Here is a 22,022-nt window from a genome sequence, read left to right as displayed (position 1 = left end):
ATGACTGAGAACAACATGAGGGTGAAGGGACCTGCTCAGAGGCCCAACAGTGGAAGGAATTGAACCAGCAACTTTCCAAATACAAGTCAAGTTCCTTTAACCACTGAGCTACGACAGACAGACAGACAGACAGACAGACAGACAGACAGACAGACAGACAGACAGACAGACAGACAGACAGACAGACAGACAGACAGACAGACAGACAGACAGACAGACAGACAGACAGACAGACAGACAGACAGACAGACAGACAGACAGACAGACAGACAGACAGACAGACAGACAGACACTCACTCAACCTAGTAAGTACGTCTCATTTCAGGAGAATGTTCTTACCACTAGTGACAGTATAGACATTAAGCTCCATGTCTGAGGCAGTTCCATACATGTAATAATGGAAGTCCAGCTGAAGGCACTTAGAAGAGACTGCTATGGAGGGACTCCAAAGCTGAGCTGAAGCCCCTGGGACACTGGAGAAGGAATCCATCAGCAGGTAAAATCCCACTGTATTGAGAGAAGTATATGAACAAGACATTGAATTGGAAAAGAACCTTTGGGAACCTAAACAAAAACGTATTTGCTTTGGTATTTTACAGCTGGCATCACACGTGGTATTATAAGAAATGTCACAGATTGTCTTGGGAGCTCTGTAAGAAAGACAATGGCTCTATCTAAGCTTTTACATGTTTCAATCCACCTTGAAGTTTTTAGACAAACTAAAATTAGCCTGGACCATGTTTTAATTGGGTTGACCTTAAGGTGACTAAAGCCTTGGATTCGATTATGACAATTTATTCTATCTAAGCTTAGCCTGACTAAACTGAGATCAATCGTCTAATTGATTAATATCAAATCATTTGTGTGCATGTAAACATAGTTATTGAGCATATATCATTTAAATCCAAAGGACGAGTTATCATGACACAACAGATTTTTTCACAATTTAAGTAAGGCATACGTAAGGCATAGGTTTAGTTGTTAAAACTGAAAACCGAAATTTACAAAATACACATGGAAGATGGAACAGTTTAGGAATCTGACTAACAGCCTGGTTTGGAGAAATCATCATCAGGACCAGTGCCAGGTGTCTCAGTGGATCCTGTCCAAAACTCCCAGCCAGAGATTGATGAATCCGAGACCTTGTTTGTCCAGTCACAGAGGTTATCCAATTCATCAAAATCACAAGCAGCTATACACCCTGTGTAAACCAAGGTAAAGACCCATATCAGTCTCAAAATTTTTATATTTTTGTCAATTGTTTCTATGTGGATTTCAGTGTAGATGTAATATGAGTAAATATGAGTACCTGGGCAAATTCCGTCAGTGATGATAATATTGTCCAGGGATGTATCACATGATGAAGTGAATCCACGCGTTGCTTCAAACACAATCTGAGAGACATGAATATTATTTAAAAAGGAATATAATACATTGACACAAATATTAAAAATATATTTAAAATCTTAGTTTTTAAAAATTAATTACACCTTGTAAAATATGTGTAAAATGTAAAATATACACATGTATGCAAAGTCAGCACAAAATATTATGTACTGTAAAAGCCATATCATAGAGACTATAAGTAAGCACCTGTTAAATCTGACTCAAGCATGTTCCATAAGACATCTAGGATACCAAAACATATCAAGCTCTAAGATAAATTTATAGCAGAATAAATCTCAGGTCAACAAGGCTGCTTCTCTATATGTAGAATTTAGTGTCTGTTGGCTGTTGATGCTGGATTGACTATGTCTTTTACAACATTTAATTTTAATATTGGGTGAAAGGTATCAATAGACCAGCATGAACAGGAGACTTTATCCATTTAAGATTATCTCTCGCATACTCTGGCTAAGGATCACCAGGACACTTTCTGGGAGTTTTCTTTCTTAGTCTGAAGGACCCTGTGTGCTACACCACTCAAAGCAGCACTCTGGATCCCAAGGACTTTTCTTGAAACGACACTTATACTCACTTCAACCACCTCTCCAGCTGGTTTGGGCACAGTAACAGCTGCTCTCAGCCATGATGGACTCTGGATCCCAGTTTTCTGCCACAGCTGTTCCTCTATGCCTGATCGTTTGGCCAGTATGGTCAACGTATTGTGAGCATCTGAGCCATACATATAGTAATGAAATTGCACACAGATCTGAGGTGCTGTGGTGGTGGTGATCACAGGACTGAACAATCGTGTTTTCATCCCATTAATGACATTATCCCCCTCTTGGTAGATGTAATACCCAGCTGAGAAAGGAAACAGGAATTGATTTAATGAGTACTGCCTTTATGGTAGCTTTACATGTTTATTATATTGACGAAATATTGTTTTATTACATGTAGAACCTATTGAGAACATATTGGTAAGTTTTAGCAATGAACAACATCAATGAACCATTATGCCCAACCACAGGACACATCCCTCTGAAACCTTGGACTTACTGCCGTCAGGATAGTCCCCACTGGGTCCAGTACCAGGAGTTGGGGTGGGGCCCCAATGTCGAATCCAATCACTGTTGTCTGTAGGGTCTTGCCGAAAGTTACAGAAGGGGTCTGCATTATTATTGAAGTCACAGGATGCTAACACAGCTGTGATCAACAAAAAAAGGGCAGGGGGAGGTTACGTTGTTGGTTAAGTGTCTGATTTTTTTCTTATGATCCATCACTTCCTTTGAGGAAAATCATGGATCATAATTTAATTATAATTCAGAGTGAACTTGCAGGAAACTTCACATGCAATTCAACATTTCTAAGATACCATTCTATGGCTTTTCAGCATGGATATTGCATGACCACATATAATATTCTTATTTCCTGGTGTCTATATCTTCTTTTTTTTTTTACTACAGAACAGTGCCACATATGCTCTGTTACTGTGTTTTAAATTGATGTAGATCAGAAATATGTTTTACAGAGCTTGCTTTACTCCACCCATTTTACAGCTTTGGGTGTGTAAGCATTTGTGTGGTGATAAATATGTTATGAGTATGTGTAAGAACTTTGGAGCCAAATGTTCAAAAGAGTAAAGTTCATTTTATATGAAGGACAGATTATGAGACAACAGACACAAACTCATCAAAAGGGAATGTTACATTAAGTAAACTAGGTTAAGTTAAGTAAAGGTTAAATTAAATGTAAACTCCATTCATAATTGGGGATAAGGAATTACGACATATTTTTGAGCAAAGCAAACTTACCAGCATCATGTTCGATAGCATCACGTCTATGAAAAGGCAGAAAAATGTGAAAAACAGTAAATGCATAAAGTTCATCATTTTCAAAAGTTCTCATCTTTTATTTAAATTTAATGTCATTAGAAAATATTAGAAAATAACCCAAGATACAGTGGTCATCAACTAACTATGATAACTAACTTTATCATACTGCTGAAGGCTGTTTTAAGTTATAAGATGAGTACTGCTTATATATGCAATATATTGCATATTTCTGTGTATTGCACCTTTAGCACTAATACAATGAAATTATTTGTTATTCAAATTATTTCAAAATTTTAAAAAATAGTATAAATATATATACTGTTAAGAAGAAACATTTTTATATTCAAGTAAAAAAACCTATCTATCTAGATATACAAACAATTACAAACATTAATGTAACCATTGCAGTGCATCATGCACCATGGTAGTGTACTGTACTGTGCTAGGATGTATTCTATGAGTAAATGACAAAGCACTATTGTAAGTCGGCTGGATAAGAGCATCTGCTAAATTCTGTAAATGTAAAATGTAAATGTAGTGCAGTTCAGTTATTATAGCTGTCAAATTAATGCTCACAACAGACTTACACTAAACAAATAATTAATTAATATCAGATAAAGTAAAATATTAACAAATGTAAGGAAAGATTACACCATAAAATACATTTCAGAACCTCACCCTTGCCCAGTGTTTCCCACAATATATCCACCACTTATCCATGTTAAGATAAATATTAGTTTAAGCTGTCCCATGGCTAACTGTTGCAGTTAGCTTCACAGAGAGATACTTGATGGAGGAAAGTGCATTTATATAGTCTATGGGTCAGGGAGGGAGGGTGTACACAAAACGTAATCTGTATCATGTCATTTTCTTGATTTTTTAGCAAAGGTTATTGCAAAAAGCACATGAGTAAATAAGTAACTGTCTATGATAGGGCCAGGGTGTGTGTCACTTATCTTGTTGGAGCCTTCATCAGTTTGAAATGGTCACCTACAGAAGAGTGAGTTTAACATAATGACACAACAGTTCAAACTAGTGTTATAGATACTGTTGAGACTTATACTTTTACTCTTAAACCATAAACAATTTATATATCTTGCTTCACACATTTCCTGCAATGAAGGTCTAGACCTTATTTTAAGACCAGATTTTTTTAAATACATGGACACTGGTAATTGTTACAGTGAGTGGATCTACACATAGCTTGTTAATGGGAACTCCTCATTATGATGACAAAACATTATGTATTTGTAGGTTCTGGGAATCAATGATGTGTCAGTAATATAATCTAAGAACAGCTGATTATGGTTATTTGGGGGCAGTTTCCTTCTGGCATTTATGTAATACAAAGAAAAAAACATTTATGCAATACAAAGGAAAACGAATTCAGCCCATGTTATTTTCTTTATGGAAAGCTCTTTTGTCATTCATGAGTTGTAAAGTAAATAACAAGTACATTCATTTCTTATCTGTTCGATGACTCATACTCTTTTTTAAAAAATTAATTTGATGGCTATAAATAAACATTCCATGAAGTCCATCCCTGTTTCTGACCCTGTCTTATTTTGGTAGTGTGGCCATAATCAGATTCACTGCTGTGTCTGTGGTGTTCCACCCTCTGATAATGCGTTTATGAGTTCTATAAAAAGGTTACGACTTCAGATGCTGCCCATTGCCTATGGTGTAGCCTGTTGCGATGGCAATCTAAGCAGATATGTCACTCATACGCTCAGTGATAGAGAGCGCACACCATTTAATCCTGCTACATTAACTTTAGGTGATTTAGAAACATTCTGTTTCAAACATTTTGAAATTGAGACCAGCTCAATTTTGTATTACACATTTTATTCAGAGGATAAGACTTTTTAATAGTTAAAAATACTGAATATGACTAATACTGAGTATCTTTTTTCTCATTTAAACATTTCCATCATACCTTTAATCTTTATCCCTTCAATCTTTATTATATGCCCTCTTTATATAATCATTACTTTCATGAATGTTTTTCCTAAGTCTGAGGAAAATAAGAACTTTGTCTACTAACAGGTCAAGTCTGTGCTTGTGTCATGAGAACAGCTTGTCCAAAGGACATCTACAGTACATTATAGTAGTTTAGTAAAAGTATGGTATGGGAATCTTCACAATTAGTGAATTACACATCAAGTAGACACCCACAACCTCCAAAATCAATGCAAGTGAAGTTTTCCATATAGTGTATTACTCACAGTCTTATAAGGGCCATTGCCCAATGTGGTGAAAGTATCAGCCACATAATACAGCAGTGCCAGAACCATTCTACTTCCTCCCTGTATTATTAAGCATTGTGGTATACCAAAATATTTCGTACAGTCAAACTGACCAACTGACTAGTTAGGGACAGTTGTCCTTCCATCAGTGAGAATGTGGCAGTTTTCTGCATTATACCTCAGCTAAGTGAACAGCTCCCAAGTTTAACAATGTTAAATATCTGCACAGGAGTGTAATTTTATAAGTGCATCCCTCCAAACAGATATTTCTAATTTCATAACAGGTATGTTTCTACTGTCTGTTGTACTACGTTTTTGTCTTAGCGGGTCCTCATAGTGGCCCTAGGCTGTATATCTGGCAGGCCTTCGTTTACATATAGTCTTCTTACATCATCTTTGGGAATTTCACATAAGTCAAAGAAAACAGGCTGATTTGCCTGTTTCTTTTGCCAACATTTTAGAAACTGGCCTAGAAGATACTAAATTGTGTTATTCTTTAAAAAAATATATATAGGAAGGTTCCAAAACCTTGTAAATCAATAAGACAAACACACCCCACCACCTGTTACAAACCCTGCCCCAAGTAAAGGCTTGTCACCTGCAAGAATTAGGGAGGCAGGAGCATGAGTTGGACCAAATCTTAAGGTAAATTCTCAAAAGCTTCTTATTCTTCTTATCTTAAAAGAAATACTGAATTATGGAAATATCAGGTAGAGGGTAAAAATGTATCAAGAATCTGTGAGTGAGAAAAGGAACAGACTCAGAGAGCAATAAAACAGATGAGAATCTAACTCCCCTCCACTGAATATCCAGACAGCACATTAGGTTATAAAAATATTCTACAAATCTGCAAACAAACTGTCATAGAATAAATATAAACAAAAATAACAAAACGGCCAATAAGCCAGCTAAGCTATATCCCATTCAAGTTCAAGTTCAAGTTTGGTTTATTTGTCACATACATAGTCATACACAGTATAACTCACAGTGAAATGGTTTAGAGCGCTCTGTCCAAACTGAGGAAAAAGAAAAACAGGGGTGCATAGAGAAATATATATTCTATATATATACAAAAATGTATTAACAATGTATGTACAATATATGTATATTATGTTTATATACACAATGTACAATGTATATATGGATATGTATATATGTATGTACACAATGTACAGAATGTACAGTTCCATCTTGTAATTGACATATTTACAGTTATATGTTACATGGTGGTAATTGAACATATTTACAGTTATGTTACATGGTGGTGGTGGTCCCCACAGTTTATCAGTTTCCCTGATTCAGGGCCCGAATGGCCTGTGGGAAGAAGCTCCTCTTCAGTCTCTCTGTCTTGGTCTTCAGGGAGCGAAAGCACTCCCCTGACCTCAACAGAGAGAAGAGCCTATTGTTGGGATGGGTGGGGTCCTTCACAATCCTCCTGGCCTTGGTCTGGCACCGCTTGTAGTAGATGGTCTGCAGGTCAGGAAGTTCCGTATGAGTGATGTGCTCTGCTGAACGCACCACCCTTTGGAGTGCTTGTCTGTCCTGCTTGGTGCTGTTCCCAAACCAGACTGTTCCCCGTGAGGATGCTCTCGATAGTGCAGGTGTAGAAGTTCCGCAGTACCTTGGAGGGCAGTCTGAAGTCTCTTAGGCGTCTGAGGTGGTAAAGACGCTGACGAGCCTTCTTTGACAGGGAGTTGGTATGGCGGGACCAGGACAGGTCCTGCTAGATGTGAACACCAAGGTACCTGAAACTGTCTACTCTCTCCACCGTGGTTCCACTGATCCTCACAGGTTGGTAGTGCTGCTCCTGCTTCTTGCTGCAATCCACAATCAGCTCCTTTGTCTTACTGACGTTTAGGAGGAGATTATTTTCCTGGCACCAGTTTTCCGGGTGTTTAATCTCCTCCAGGTAGGCCCTCTCATCGTTGTCCGAGATCAGGCCCATGTCAACGGTGTCGTCAGCAAACTTGACAATGATGGTGGAGCTGGAAGTGGCTGCGCAGTCGTAGGTGTACAGTGAGTAGTGCAGGGGGCTTAGGACACAACCCTGAGGAGCTCCAGTGCTGAGGGTGAGGGTGGATGAGGCGCAGTTGCCCACCCGTACTGATTGTGGTCTGTCTGTGGTCTGTCAGCTGCTGATATGTCCGTCTGATGCTGAGCTTTGTCCTCAGGCTCCTCCCTCATGGGTTGGTCAAAACTCATATTGGCTATTTGTGTAGCATCCAAAAAAAAAAAAAAACTATAAGGACAAGAACAAATCCAGAACCAAAAATCAAGACTCTTGAAAATAGACAGAGCCAAGAACAGTACATCACAGAAGAAGAGATAGGTAATCACCACCATGCAATAATAAAAACCACACTCATGTAACTATGTAACATTCATATAATACGAAAGTTGACATGTAACTTTTGTCCTTAACTGCCACACCCCACAACAATGATAAATCACTGTGTAATGCTGCAATAGATAAAGCAGGTTGAAGAGCGAAGGTTTTAAAGCCTCTTTAGTGTTGCTTGCATACTCCCGTGTCTAGGGCACAGTGTAGCCAAATATTCTTAGTGCTTCAGTGTTTAAACAAAAGCAGAAACTAGGCAAAACCAACAAAGAACCATGCAGACAGCAGAACGAATACTTCACAAGGAATGGAAGGGTATAAGTACGCAGGAGTAGATGAGGGTAAGTACAGTCAGTTGGAGACAATGACCAAACAGGCAACAAGGGAAAGTAAACCAAGGTGGGGCTAAGAAGAAAACAAAAGCACATGGTAAGACTGACAGGAAAACAACCAGAACCGACAACAAACAAATCAAGACGGGGCTGAGAAGTAAACAAAAGCAAAAATGGCACAAAATAAACAAAACAGAAGAGAAGGGACAGGGTAGAATCATGACACCCTGCAAATAAATGTAACAAAAGGAAATAAATAATAATAATATTATTAAATAATTATATTATTATATATAATAATGGCAAATAATACTAATAATGTAAATTGGATTGTTAAGGCTCTATGAGGGTCTAAGATAGGTCTTGAAAAACTTTGATACTGACAACATTCTAATCAATTCACTTTCATTCATATATCACTTTCATTCACATTTACTCAGATTTATATTTACATATCATACTCAAATTGATATTAAACTATGTCTTATTTGTTTTAATGATGCTATACTCTACATATTACGTGACAGTACATGTAATTTTTACTGCCATACTTTGCTTAATTGCACTTTTGACTTAAAATTATGGTATTGTTTAGCCTGATTTCCGACTTAGTCAACTGAGTTTATTTTTGCCAAAGTCAAAGCACTTTATATATTTCTATAATGCTTTTTACAACAGACACCGTCACAGGTGAATCAAGTTTTGTTTTGCATTCTGCTATGTAAATAACCTAAATCTGCAGCAAGTAACATGAGTCCATACCATCTATATCATGCCACAATACTTCTGAATACATTATATTCTATTCTAGATTTATCTGTGTTTGATACTTGCACAAAGTGAAGTTTCTTGTACATCTGGCACTTGGTGAATAAAGATTATGGTGTTATATATTGAAGATAATCAAGAAATTATGAGAAAAGAAAAATAATTTAAAAGAACTTGCTATATAATTTTAGATTTAAATGTCCATTTTTCTCACTGGTTCTTCCTCTGTAGCTACCCTTAAATCATGAATTAGTTTCAACTCACTGATATCGCACAGCCATAGACTAAATATTACCACCACTTTTTATGTTGGGAACAGATGGACGTGAATTTATCGTCCCGTTATACTTTTAAATGCTTTATCTCTTTTTGAAGCCATCTCTTTGTTTCTTGCTTTTCTTTGTCTTTTTTAAGTGCAACACAATACATGCAGTGATGTAAATGCAATACGATAAATTGAGGCTCTAAAATGTTAAAAGCACTGACTGCTAACTGTAAACTAGATAACAATCTCCAGTAAAAAAAACAAAAAAACAACAACAACTAGAAAACATAACTGTAGCTACAGTAAAAAAATAATAATAATTTTAAAAAGCATAACTATATTCTTTACATTCAGTAAAAAGTTGACTAGCAGTACATTTTATATTCTGATGCGTTATTTCTTCATATTACATTTCTTAATAAGAGGAAATGTAAGCGTAAATGAAAGAGGAAATTGTACCGAAAATATGTCTATTGTTTCATGTTTAAAGTTTAAGTTTTTATATAATGTTTTATAGTTTTTATATTTGTGAGAATGTACATTTGCTGCACCACTGTCTTGACGTTGCTAAGCTCAGGGATCTCGCGATGGCGTTAAACAACAGCGCCCTCTGGCCGCGGTCACGCACTCTGCACTTTGCAAAAGATCGGTCGCGCTAAAAGCACTGAGGGCTTACGTGCGCATCTACATTTTGTATTACGGTAGCCAGTTTGTGAAATGACGTAGGGGGAAGGGTTATCGCACTTTTAGTGCTGACATTGAAAATCCGAAAGAAATGTGTTCTTCAGGTTAATTAAACATATCTTACTGAGAACGAAAGAAATCATCGAAAGAAATGTGTTAAACATATGTAGACAAGTCTAAACATTTGTTGGAAACTCAAACCTTCCCAGTTAAAATCTTTATTTTCAGTTAAGTCCACTATATTTATAAAGATCGCTTTCTTAGCTACTCATAAGATTTCCTTATGTTTTTACTGTGAGAAGGGTGAGAAATATCTTAGCAATATTGCGCAAATCGCTAATCATTTCACTAGAGTATATTTTAAAATAGCATAAAATGCACAAATCAAATTATCAATTAACTCCTCTATATTCTTGGAGAACACTTTCCAACATATTCAGAATATGATGAAGCATTTTTCCTGTAGGACTTTGGAGTCATGGGATGGCAAAATCGGTGATGGCAAAAGATCTTAAAAGCCCGGCACCACACACCTATTCTATCCACACCTCATCAACACCCAGCTACCCACTCAACCGTCCCTGAGGATCTGAGAGGCAGATGTGCAACAACTCTTCAAAAAACAAAAAGTGAAGAAAGCATCAGGCCCTGGCCTCATCTGCGGGCTTGCGCAGACCAGCTCATACCTGAAAGTCCTACTCCAAACTCCCATGCCATCCTATTACTGCAAATTCCAACAGGAAAAAAAAAAGACTGAAAGTCATAGATGGGTAGATGAGCAAGTACCATTCAATAATTTAGTGAAGATATCTGATAACACTTTGATTTATTTTATACAGCTTCAAAAGTTGCACATATGTAACCGAATAGACATTTGATAGGATTTTCCTACTCCAAATTCCTACAGTAAAAACACTTTAATATAATTATAATGAGTTCATGAGAAAGTGTCTTTCTATAATTTAGTGGAGTGATTTGATAACAATTTGACTTGTTTATTTTATACAGCTTCAGATGTTCAGATATGGTACAGAATAGACTAGCTGTACCATTACTCCAAAATGCTATAGTAAAATGAATGAAAGTCATACCATGCGTACATGTATTTCAAGAATATAGTGGAGTGATTTGATAACAATTTGATTTGTGCATTTTATAGTTTCAAATATTGTATATATGAAACCGAACAGACATTTAGTAGGATTTTGCTACCCCATTACTGCAAATTCCTACACTACAAATGACTATAAATCGTGCCATGGGCACAAGAGTAAGTGTACTTCAAGAATCTACTAAAGAGATTTAATAACAATTTGTTTTTTGTATTTTATAGAGCTTCAAGTAGTGATATATAGTGAACCGAATTTGCCATCCCATGATTCCAAAGTCCTACAGTAAAAATACTTCATCATATTCTGAATATGTTGGAAAGTGTTCTCCAAGAATATAGAGGAGTTAATTGATAATTTGATTTGTGCATTTTATGCTATTTTAAAATATACTCTAGTGAAATTATTAGCGATTTGCACAATATTGCTAAGATATTTCTCAACCTTCTCACAGTAAAAACATAAGGAAATCTTATGAGTATCTAAGAAAGCGATCTTTATAAATATAGTGGACTTAACTAAAAATAAAGATTTTAACTGGGAAGGTTTGAATTTCCAACAAATGTTTAGACTTGTCTACATATGTTTTAACACATTTTCTTTCGATGATTTCTTTCGTCCTCAGTATGATATGTTTAATTAACCTGAAGAACACATTTCTTTTAGATTTTCAATGTCAGCACTGAAAGTGCGATAAACTTTCCCCCTACATCGTTTCACAAACTGGCTACCGTAATACAAAATATAGACGCGCACTTGGGCCCTCAGTCTAGACAGCGCGACCGAGATTTTTCAAAGTGCAGAGTGCGTGACCGCGGTCGCCTATGTAGGTAACAAGTTATACCGGTAGCTGAAAATCTATGCACTGTATTCATTTAATTTGTCCATTCATACTTTGAGCCTGTTTAGTTTAATTTACGTTAGCTAACCTGCTAATGTATGTTAGCTAACTAGCTACATTTACGGTTGCCCATGCTTAGCTACCTCGATAGTTTATTTTTGATAGAAGTAAGAGAACACTGTACGCTAGTTGTATGACAACTCACACACTGCACAATTTAAACACCATAAATCATTATCAGAATCGTACCGGAAGCTTCATGTGTAGCTGCGATGGCCGAGTGGTTAAGGCGTTGGACTTGAAATCCAATGGGGTCTCCCCGCGCAGGTTCGAACCCTGCTCGCAGCGTTCTCGTTTGCTTTTGAGAGTAGCTGCAAATGTGAAAAGGCGCGTTGCTGAAGATAGTACGTGAGTATTTTTCAAATTAGACACTCTGTGAACAACATAATACAAATCCACCGAATTGCCGAGGTTGCAATACTCGGGCTACTGTAATAAACGCTGTAGGCTATGGGAATTATATAAATAAACACATATAAGTATACTAATTATATTAAAATATAAATAAACCTGCAAAGAAAAAAAGAATGAAAATCTGTTGGAATAATTATTGCACAAACAGAAATGAGAAAATGCGAACAATGTATTAAAAAATATATTTTGTTTTTATTTCGACTCAAGTTGTTTTCATTTGCAATAGCTTTTCAAATATTAAAATCACTGTTTGCTTAGGTTACACATAGGCTATCACTGCAATGGGCTATGGACGTTCTTGTAGTTTCTATTTGACACCTGTCGATGCCGCTGTGTGACTGCTTTTGTGCAATAGAGACAAGCACAATCTATTCTTCCCCTTTAGCCTTGTATATTGATAGAACAAACAAAAAGTGCGAAATACAAGAGCGATGACAAGGCCTCTTTTTAACCTTGAGTTACTAGCCAACTCGAATATTAGATGAATTTATAGACTATTCACATACCAGGCATAAAACTCTCCGCCAAAGGGTTAATCAGCCTTCGCTATCGAGACCTTGTTTGCTTGGACGGACGTCAAAGCTCTTAAAATATAAATGGGCGGGTTATTGAGTGGCTTTCCCTCTGCGCCGCTGCCAGCAACAAGGTTCGTGTCGGACTTTACAGTGACTTAGATTACAGTAAGTAAACAGACTCCTATCAAGAAGTGTAGGCGACGAATATGTTTTCTGCGTAACATTTTTTCATCTTCAAATGTTGGAAAAGCTATAGTGGTTTACTCTTTTAATTCAGTTTGGGGGTATTTATTTATCTCATCGCTCAACACATCGACTAAAGTTAATTTAGGCTGCAGGCACAGTAACCGTCTACTTTTTAATGCGCGACTCTTTCTCCAGGGGTAACAGCTAAGTACTCATGAGGACTCCAATGGTAAATAGCTTCAAAATAAGGGTTGTTGTTATACATTGCTGGATCGTATTAACTTAGCTAAGCATCGTGTAAAATATATGCAAGTATATGCAACAGAGACCGTAACATCTGCTGGCCCACAATTGCATTTAAAATGAAAATTGAACTGCTGTCCTCTTCGGCGCGCACGCACGCGTGCTTCTGTACTTTTTGAAATATCCTGCAAGTCTGTGCGCGCCTTTATCAGCAGACACTAATTTTCTTGTCAGTGTCGGGATGTCTCCGTTGGGAAAGCTGCGCGTCGCTGTTATAGGGGCCGGTGCGGCGGGACTGTGTGCCGCACGCCATCTCCTCTCTCGCCAGGACATTTTCGCCCCGCCAGTGGTATACGAACTGACCAAGCATATAGGAGGGACTTGGGTTTATGAAGAACGGGTGGGATCCTACGACAACGGCCTGCCCATTCACAGCAGCATGTACCGGGACCTTAGGTGAAGGCCTTTCTCCACTGTAGCTGTGTTAGCATTAGATAGTGTGATCTTTTGCAGGTTGAATTAAATGTTAAGTTTCAGAAAGGAAACAATGCACTAATTTCTCTGTGAACCTGCAACATTGGCAATTTATTTTATTTCAGCCAATGTCTCCAAAGAAACAGATCTTTTAACCGTTTGTTCTTCTCATGTTGCAGTACCAATATTCCCAAAGAGGTGATGTCATTCCCTGATTTCCCCTTTGCAAAGCATCTCCCTTCATTTGTTCATCACACAGAGGTGCGGAAATACCTTGAGCAGTATTGTGACCATTTCCGTCTTTGGGACCACATTCAGGTATGGTTTCCACATTAGGACTGCCAGTCCTAAGGATATATAATAGATAATAGATGTGGACAAAGGTGCAATGCATGATCAAGAGAGCACAACTGAACTATTATCCACCTAATCATTGCTGTGATTTAAAATAATTACCTGGGAAACTTTCATTAAAACTATTAGGAATTTCTAAAATAGTAAAATATACATGCTGGAGGAGTGTTAAATACTATTTAATTCATAACTACATTTTATAGAATTTGTGTGATTACCAAGTATAAATATTGCTCTTAGAAAAGCCATGCACCTTATAAAACGTGTACTGCTCTTCTGGTAATCCCATTTAGTTTGACACCATGGTGGATGCAGTGAGCCCAATAAAAGTTAAGAATGGATGGAAAGGTTTGGCTTGGGACGTCACCTCAAGTGATATCAGTGATGGCTTAGACCGGCGCAAATCCATCAAGGAAACCTTTGATGCTGTTATGGTGTGTAATGGGTATGTACATCATGTTTAGGATTGTAACATTCCTTAAAATTCAGCACACATCACATCTGGGTAAACAAAGCTCCGTTAGAATAAACAGTAATTTGCTGTACAAAATGATATTTCAACATGTGCCGGCTGATCTTGATATACCTGATATGTGAGCCTGGGGTAATCTGAAGACAGCATTTTCTGTTATGCTGACAGAAGTTGAACGGGGCAAAGGTTGACTGATTGCTTTTCAAAGGAGTAGTGTGCTCTTGCATAAAGTTTTCTGAAGGTGATTAATAGCCACCTCTCTTGCACATTGTTTGACTTTGAAAACGGAATATAGCCAACAAAATATTTCTTGATTTGATATTGTGGTTTTTTAGTATAAAGTGAGTGGGCCGGCACAGAATATTTGACATCTTATACTGTGTATAATTACAGTTGAAATAGCAAGCTATAAATGAAACTATTGTGAGTCTCAAACAAGGGACATATGCAGTAAACTAAAATGAGACTCAAGTGCTTCTTCTGGTTGATTTTGAATTATAGACATTTCTATGACCCATACATCCCTAGCATACCAGGACTGGACAAGTTCAAAGGTATGTGTATATCTGCAGCACACTGCAGTGTTATAAAATATGAGCATATAAAGTTTATATACTTTGTTATCTTTTTCTAATGACAGGTGCTATGGGTTGGCATTTATCAGCATCAGCTGTTAATATTTTCCATTAGGCTTTGCACTGTGCTGTTGGTTTTCGTGGAACATGACTTGAATCAGATCTGTCATGATGAGAACTTTGAGCCATAAAGTCTTTCTCTCAAAGGTACAGGGTAATGACCCCGATCATGTGATCATGTTCTGCTAAACCCAAAATGGAGTGTATTCAAACCCCACATAAAGTGTGAGGCAAGAGACTAAAATGAAGCATGTCAAAACATCCTTGCGTATCACAAGCTGATGTATGTTGATTTATTCCACACTTCAATGTATCCAGGTTTTTTCACAATATAGGGCCTCTTTTGTAAAAATAAATCTCTATAACCAGAAACTATGCAGACTCCATGTATCAGTGTCTTTGGGCATATGCATATTTTGCATTTTTACATGTAGAATTTAGGGAAGGAGGGCAAAAAATATATTTTTTAGAGACCAATACTCTCTGAATGTGTGTGTGTGTGTGTGTGGTTTTTTGTGTGTGTGTTTAGGTGTGCTAATGCACAGTCATGAATATCGCAGTGCAGAACCCTTTTCCAGGAAGTCAGTGGTGCTCCTGGGGGCTGGTCTTTCTGGGCTGGACCTTGCGATGGAGCTCTCCAGTGTCAATGCTAAGGTCTTTCATCACACTTTTTCATCTGTACCTTTGTTGTATGTTACCATAACAGTGCATGAATCAATGTGTTGTTAATAATGAATTTCACATTTGTCTATTCCAATGTTTCGTGAGAATTGTGAAAGCAGACCCATTAATGAGCATCAATGAGCACAATGGGCATAATAACTATATTTAGTTGTGTCATATGCTTGATTGTGTGCTCTTTCAATAGGTGATCCTGAGTCATGGACAAAACCGCCTGACAGGCCCTCTACCCGCAGGAGTGGAGCAGGCTTGTCCAGTAACCAGAGTCCTGGAGGATGGCACTCTGGAGTTCCAGGATGGGAGGCAGGCAACGGCAGATGTGTTTTTATTTTGTACGGGCTACAACTTCACCTTCCCTTTCCTGGATGAGCAGGTGGGCGTGCAGGTGAAAGACCACCTGGTCTTTCCGCTCTACAAGTTTCTGATGCCTCCTGCCTACCCGTCGCTCTTTGTAGTGGGCATCTGCCGAGCCATATGCCCCTTCCCACACTTCCATGTTCAGGTAAGTGACATGGTAAAACTGGCTACTTTTTAAAACAGACATCTAGGCATTTAAACTGCTTTCTTTTTTGTTAACTATTGGTACAGTGTTCCTCTTTAAGGGCTTTTAGAAATAAAAAATCTCTATTTATATATGAGGCACTATTAATGTCGGTTATATTTCTGGGCAAAGATAAGAAATTGCCAGAGAGCTGTGATTATTAATGCCACAATAACCACCATGATAGCAGACTAAAAATAACTCTTATGTACCTTAACAGTGATGTGAATTAAATGTTGCATTAGAGATGGCATAATTGTGGAGTTTTTAATCTTTCTTTAATAAAATCTTAGCAACCACAATTTGGTACCTAGCATTCACTTTAGATCCAGCACTGATGCTTTTTGTGTTTGACAAATGGTTCCTAAGGTTCGGTGCTTTTCTTTCCAGAAAAAGGATATTCTGATGTCTTTTTTTTTTTTTTTAATTGGGCAAAATAAAGACTTAAATACTTCCACAATTAATTGTGATGCACCTATATACTATTCGGTCCTTTTGGGTTTGCTTATTTTTCAACTTTTTTCTCTCCCGCTTGCTGATCTTGTCTTCCCTCCCAGTCCCAGTTCATCATCTCTGTGCTCAATGGAACCTTCCCCCTGCCCTCCTGTGAGGAAATGGAAAAGGACTTTGAGATGGATATTGCAGCCCGCCGAGCTCGTGGAGTGGCCACCCGGCACATCCTGAAGCTGGACTCTGAGCAGTGGGCCTACAATGAGCATCTGGCCAAACTGGGTGGGTTCCAGCCCCTTCCCCCATACTGGAGCAACCTATATGAGTCTAACAAGGTGTTCCGTGCCCGGCATATGCTCAGCTACAAGACATATAACTATACTGTCCTCAATGAGAAGGAGTGGATGGTGCAGAATCTACAAGGTCAACAGCTGCAGAAACCCCAACTTAAACAGATGTAATTAGGTTAGCATGCGACTTTTTCATAGAAAATGAATTCAGTGACTGATACTTTGAATTCAATATCAAATTTATAACATCATGCCCAAGTGACCTAAATTAAATGACTTTTATTTCTAATGAAATAACCTCTTGTTTCTTCTACTTAACAAAAATGGTGGTCATAGTGTACTAAAAACATTCTCTATGGTGCTCACTTAACGTAGGCTAGTTATTCTTTGTACAACCTGTTTCCTTCTGTAAACAATAAATGCATTTCTTTGTCTGGCAGTTTCTGGTGGACAATTCACCAATGATGTCTAGTTCTGTTTTAATAAATGCAGTTAGTACCATAGCGGAACTATTCACACAAGTATGCCTTTCTGTTCCGAAAAGGCACCGCTGGGATTCGAACCCAGGATCTCCTGTTTACTAGACAGGCGCTTTAACCAACTAAGCCACGGCGCCTGATGGTTAGTTTCAAATGATGACGTCATGAACATGGCCCTTGTCCCGCGCTTACATAACAAACAAGGTCAGACGTTGCCAGGCGGTCCGGAGAGTTGTCACCATACGATAAACCAAAATGTAATTCTATTCGCTCGCTGATGCTGTGCATCTTGATACGGAGCTCCCTAACTAGCTAGATAGTATATCTAATGGGTCTACTAACCAAAAAATAATATAATTGGGCCAAAAACTACTACATTTATTTTTCTTTAGTCCCCAACATGCTTAAACACAGCCAAGCATACTTCTTATTTACCGATTTATAAGAACACAAAAATATACTAGCCTACATGTAATGTACGTTTCTTACTATTATTTCCAAGTCATCTCATCCACACGGTGGCAGCATATGTTAACTGAAAGCAGTGACAAAAGCCCCAAACAAGTAGCTTGAACTATGTGAGACAGGCCACTTGATCAATTTATATATGTATGAATTTATTTTGAATTTCATAAGCAACAATTTCAAAGTATTGTAACTTGCAGTTTTACACTGTCTTAAGTCTAGAGAATAAAACCAACTTGCCAACAAAAAGGAGGAATTGATTAAAAAAAATTCAATGAACATGAAAGTGTTCATGATCGTGAACCAAGTTGCATAGTGAATTTGGCCAAGTTATATTATAAGTGAAGTCAAAGATAGCTAACTATCTTATTGGCTTTTTAAACAGAGAACCTCCTTCAATTGACCTGAGGGTACGGAGGATGGCGTAACAGAGGCAACCAATATTTGTAAGGAACTTTTAAGTGGACCTGTCAACATTGATTGAAAGGTCCACATATCACTGAAACACTAGTTAGCTAGACGTCGAGTCAGCAAACGACGTATCGGGTAGGATATTTTAAGGAACAGTGAAGAATTTTAAATATTTTGTATAAATCAACATTATCAAAAACATTGTTTGGGAAACCAATACAGAAAAGGTCACCAGGGAATGACAAAATGACTGCTACAGTGTCAAAGTCAGCTAACGAACTAAGTGTGTTTAAGGACAGGAAATACTGACTGACCCATCTTGATCTTCAGAAATCGAGACAGAGAAACCGTGGTTTTGAAATGCAACCGCTTGCGTGCAGCCCTCGACGTGGTAGGTTGCCACAGGTTTTTTCCCCCCATAATTTCTGTTATCCACACAATTCCAGTGAACATTCAACGTTTATTTTATATTCTTAAGTCATCAGACCTGTAAGCAAGTATAAGTGTAACGTCGGCCCGAGTGCCGCAGGGGAACAGGACGCACAGACTCCCTCGATTTAGTGAGAGGTTTAATGAGAAAACATTGATGACACTTGTGGCACTCACATAACGACGGACAGTGTTGACAGGAACAACGACATATCACGCTAACAATGGATACACATGTACAATAACACTAACGATAACAGTAACAATGACCAACGATGAGGCACACACAGGTGGGGTTTAGATAGACAGACAAACACTTACCATCAAGGGGGGTGGGTGGAGCGTTCCGTAACAATAAGTAATTAGACTGGCAAGTGAGCAATGATTGCCACATAATCTTGCCCGTGGACAATGTAATCTTTGTAATTAATGCCAAAATAAACACTCCTACTAAATATTCAATGATTTTTAAATTAATTTGGAAGCCTGTGAATCTCTGACAGGTTAAAAATGTGAAAGGATATATAATAATTGTTATTATTGTAATAATAATAACAATGCTACTACTACTACTACTACTAATAATAATAATAATAATTTGAACTTTTTACAGTACAAAGGGTACTCATATTGGTTCAGATTTTAGCAGTCATGACTGACTTCATGCTCCTCTGAACTACACACAACTTGTCCTGGAGGGAGGCCAGTTTCAAACTGTTCCCAGCAATCATGGGTCAGGCATGTGATAATTTGCCACTCTCCATGTGGTAACTGATGCCTTAACTTTAATGGAATGTTTGTTTTTTATTGGGTATCAGAATGTTCTACAAAATATTTGAGAACATTATAGGTCATATGTTCTGAAAATCTTCAAGGAGTCCAGATAACATTTGTAGAATATAGTTTCTAGTTATCAGAATTTTCTTTTCTGTGTATTTCTGGCACTTGAAATGTACAGAAATGTCATACATGTCACACATTTCTGTGGGTTTTAGATATGCAAGGTGAGTAAATATGTATGCGTGTGTGTTCATGCGTGTGTATGAGAACCTAATAAACATAAGGTTCACATAATGACTTTGTTTACCAGTTCTTCATTATAGTAGTAAACTTTTCTGAAGTGCTCAAAACTGTACAAAGTTATTACAAGTATTAATCTAACACCTCTGGAATGCAAAAAAGCAATTTGTAATACTACAGTAATTAAAATAGAATATATAATGTTACAGATGGCCATATATTAATTACATAAATAAATAAATCTGGAATATTTATAAATAATTCTAGAGTGTAACATTGGCCTGAACAGGACGCACAGACTCCCTCGATTTAGTGAGACTTTTAATGACATAGAACATTGATGACACTTGCGTCACAACAACAAACAGTGTAGACAGGAACAACAACATATCACGCTAACAATGGCTACACACACACACACACACACACACACACACACACACACACACACACACACACACACACACACACACACACACACACACACACACACACGACAACAGTAACAATGACCAACGATGAGGCACACACAGGCGGGGGTTTAAATAGACAGACAAACACTTAACATCAAACCCTGTACAGGTGTTTGCCATCACGGAGGGTGTGGCTACAAACAATTGTGAACCCCCCCCTGCACGCGGCAAACTGTACCACGTGACTCGTGGGGGGCGGGGGGGGGCTTTCCATGACAGAGTGGAAGTTAATTTTTCTTTCCTGTGTGGCTTAGCAGGGCAATACACTTCTACCACTTAATTAATAACATTAATAAGAATTTTTACATGTCTAAACCAATGGTCATTGGTTGTGACTATCGACGTAACTAACCAAAACTCTCACAGTCCTGAAACTAATAGAATAATAATCATGTCTAAATCATGTACATATTTTTTCTACCACTGGACATCCTATACTGAACACTGAGTACTGAAATGTGTTCAGATGTTTTGAGACACTTTGGTAAAGAGTCTGCATCACAGATGTTGAAGTCATTGAATCAGTACACACACACACACACACACACACACACACACACACACACACACACACACACACACACATTCATACACATTCATTCTTACTCACCCTACATATCTAAAACCCACAGAAATGTACTAAACTAAAGGCCTGGCTCATGATTCTAATTCTTTTCTATGTATGTCAGAGGTCTGATAATATTTAGGTAATTCTTAAAGCAATATTATGTTACAACTTAAAGCAATATTATGTTATGGCATTAGTTCCATAGTAAAGTTTCTTAAGTTTGCAGCCTCAAAGATAATGATTCAAATGCATTCAGGATAAATAAAAGTTTAAAGTTTAATAACTGTATTCTTCAGTTGTACATGTTCATGCTGGGGGGAAAAACACTCCAAGAAGCTGAAAGAAACCATTCTTAAGCCTGTTCTTATCAGACAAGAGGACATTTCTGCAGCTAATTCCAGAAGCCATAAACAACATTGGGATGTGTGTCCTCAAGTTATGATGAAACTTTGAAATTCAAGGATTGCTATGCAGAAGGCTTACCATAATGCATTTATGAACAATAATGGGTAATAATGGGTAGTAGTGTTGCAAAACTCCCATTAAAAAAATATATATATATATGTGTATGCCCTTGTATTGTATTGTCTGTCTTTCTTTAACAGATAGACATAGCACATTTAGATTCTATGGAATGAGTTTCCATACTAGTAATTTGGGCCAAATTAGTGAGGAACTAATCAGAATGGCATAATTTTCCAGTGTGGTGCATTCGGGAATGTTACAGTGTTATCTTTCTCTGTTGCACTTCAGGAAATGTCCTAATCTATTCATAAGCATACTTTCAGAAATCTACTCAAGGGAGACATTTATGACTCACTTAGACCCTTAAATTTAGTAATTCAGTTAAAAACTTTCCATATGTGTTTTATTCACCCACTCAGGAAGTCTGTTTTAACACCAAAGTATATATTTAACATTAGGATTATAATCGCCTTTGGAGATCATATTCAAAATTTAGATTTCACTTCACATTTGATATAAAGGTGTTTGTTATTTTTTAGTACCTTTGCCCATGTTATGGAGGTATTGCCCTCATAATAAAATGTAGTGTCATCGGG

At 37.5% G+C, this 22,022-nt stretch overlaps 2 protein-coding genes and 2 non-coding genes across 5 annotated transcripts; 2 read left to right on the top strand and 2 right to left on the bottom strand.

Moving 5' to 3' along the window:
* Positions 1–1,861: 1,861 nt before the first annotated feature.
* Positions 1,862–3,970, bottom strand: LOC145643543 (MAM domain-containing protein 2-like). Its single transcript, XM_081695064.1, has 4 exons — positions 3,897–3,970; positions 3,198–3,223; positions 2,443–2,589; positions 1,862–2,247 (listed from the first exon to the last, which is right to left on the bottom strand). The coding sequence occupies exons 1-4, from the start codon at positions 3,968–3,970 to the stop codon at positions 1,862–1,864; spliced, it is 633 nt and encodes a 210-aa protein (XP_081551190.1).
* An 8,097-nt stretch (positions 3,971–12,067) lies between these two features.
* Positions 12,068–12,149, top strand: trnas-uga (transfer RNA serine (anticodon UGA)). Its single transcript has one exon. It is a non-coding gene; the product is annotated as a tRNA-Ser (tRNA).
* Positions 12,150–12,795: 646 nt separating this feature from the next.
* On the top strand, positions 12,796–17,578 carry zgc:77439 (uncharacterized). 2 transcript variants are annotated; one of them, XM_081695237.1, is made up of 9 exons: positions 12,917–12,955; positions 13,172–13,205; positions 13,454–13,675; positions 13,873–14,011; positions 14,341–14,492; positions 15,021–15,073; positions 15,684–15,808; positions 16,023–16,337; positions 16,934–17,578. In XM_081695237.1, the coding sequence occupies exons 3-9, from the start codon at positions 13,461–13,463 to the stop codon at positions 17,285–17,287; spliced, it is 1,353 nt and encodes a 450-aa protein (XP_081551363.1). In that variant the 5' UTR covers positions 12,917–12,955; positions 13,172–13,205; positions 13,454–13,460; the 3' UTR covers positions 17,288–17,578. The 2 variants fall into 2 exon arrangements, with proteins under 2 accessions (XP_026871439.1, XP_081551363.1); XM_027015638.3 differs by lacking the exon at positions 13,172–13,205 and having other exon boundaries at positions 12,796–12,955.
* An 80-nt stretch (positions 17,579–17,658) lies between these two features.
* On the bottom strand, positions 17,659–17,732 carry trnat-agu (transfer RNA threonine (anticodon AGU)). The gene has a single exon. It is a non-coding gene; the product is annotated as a tRNA-Thr (tRNA).
* Positions 17,733–22,022: the final 4,290 nt, after the last annotated feature.

Source organism: Electrophorus electricus, chromosome 13 (genome assembly GCF_041902795.1).
Source record: "Electrophorus electricus isolate QZ-2024a chromosome 13, ASM4190279v1, whole genome shotgun sequence".
In the NCBI taxonomy this organism is placed as follows: domain Eukaryota; kingdom Metazoa; phylum Chordata; class Actinopteri; order Gymnotiformes; family Gymnotidae; genus Electrophorus; species Electrophorus electricus.
Note: the sequence above shows the minus strand (reverse complement) of the source record. Positions and strands in the feature narration are given on the sequence as shown.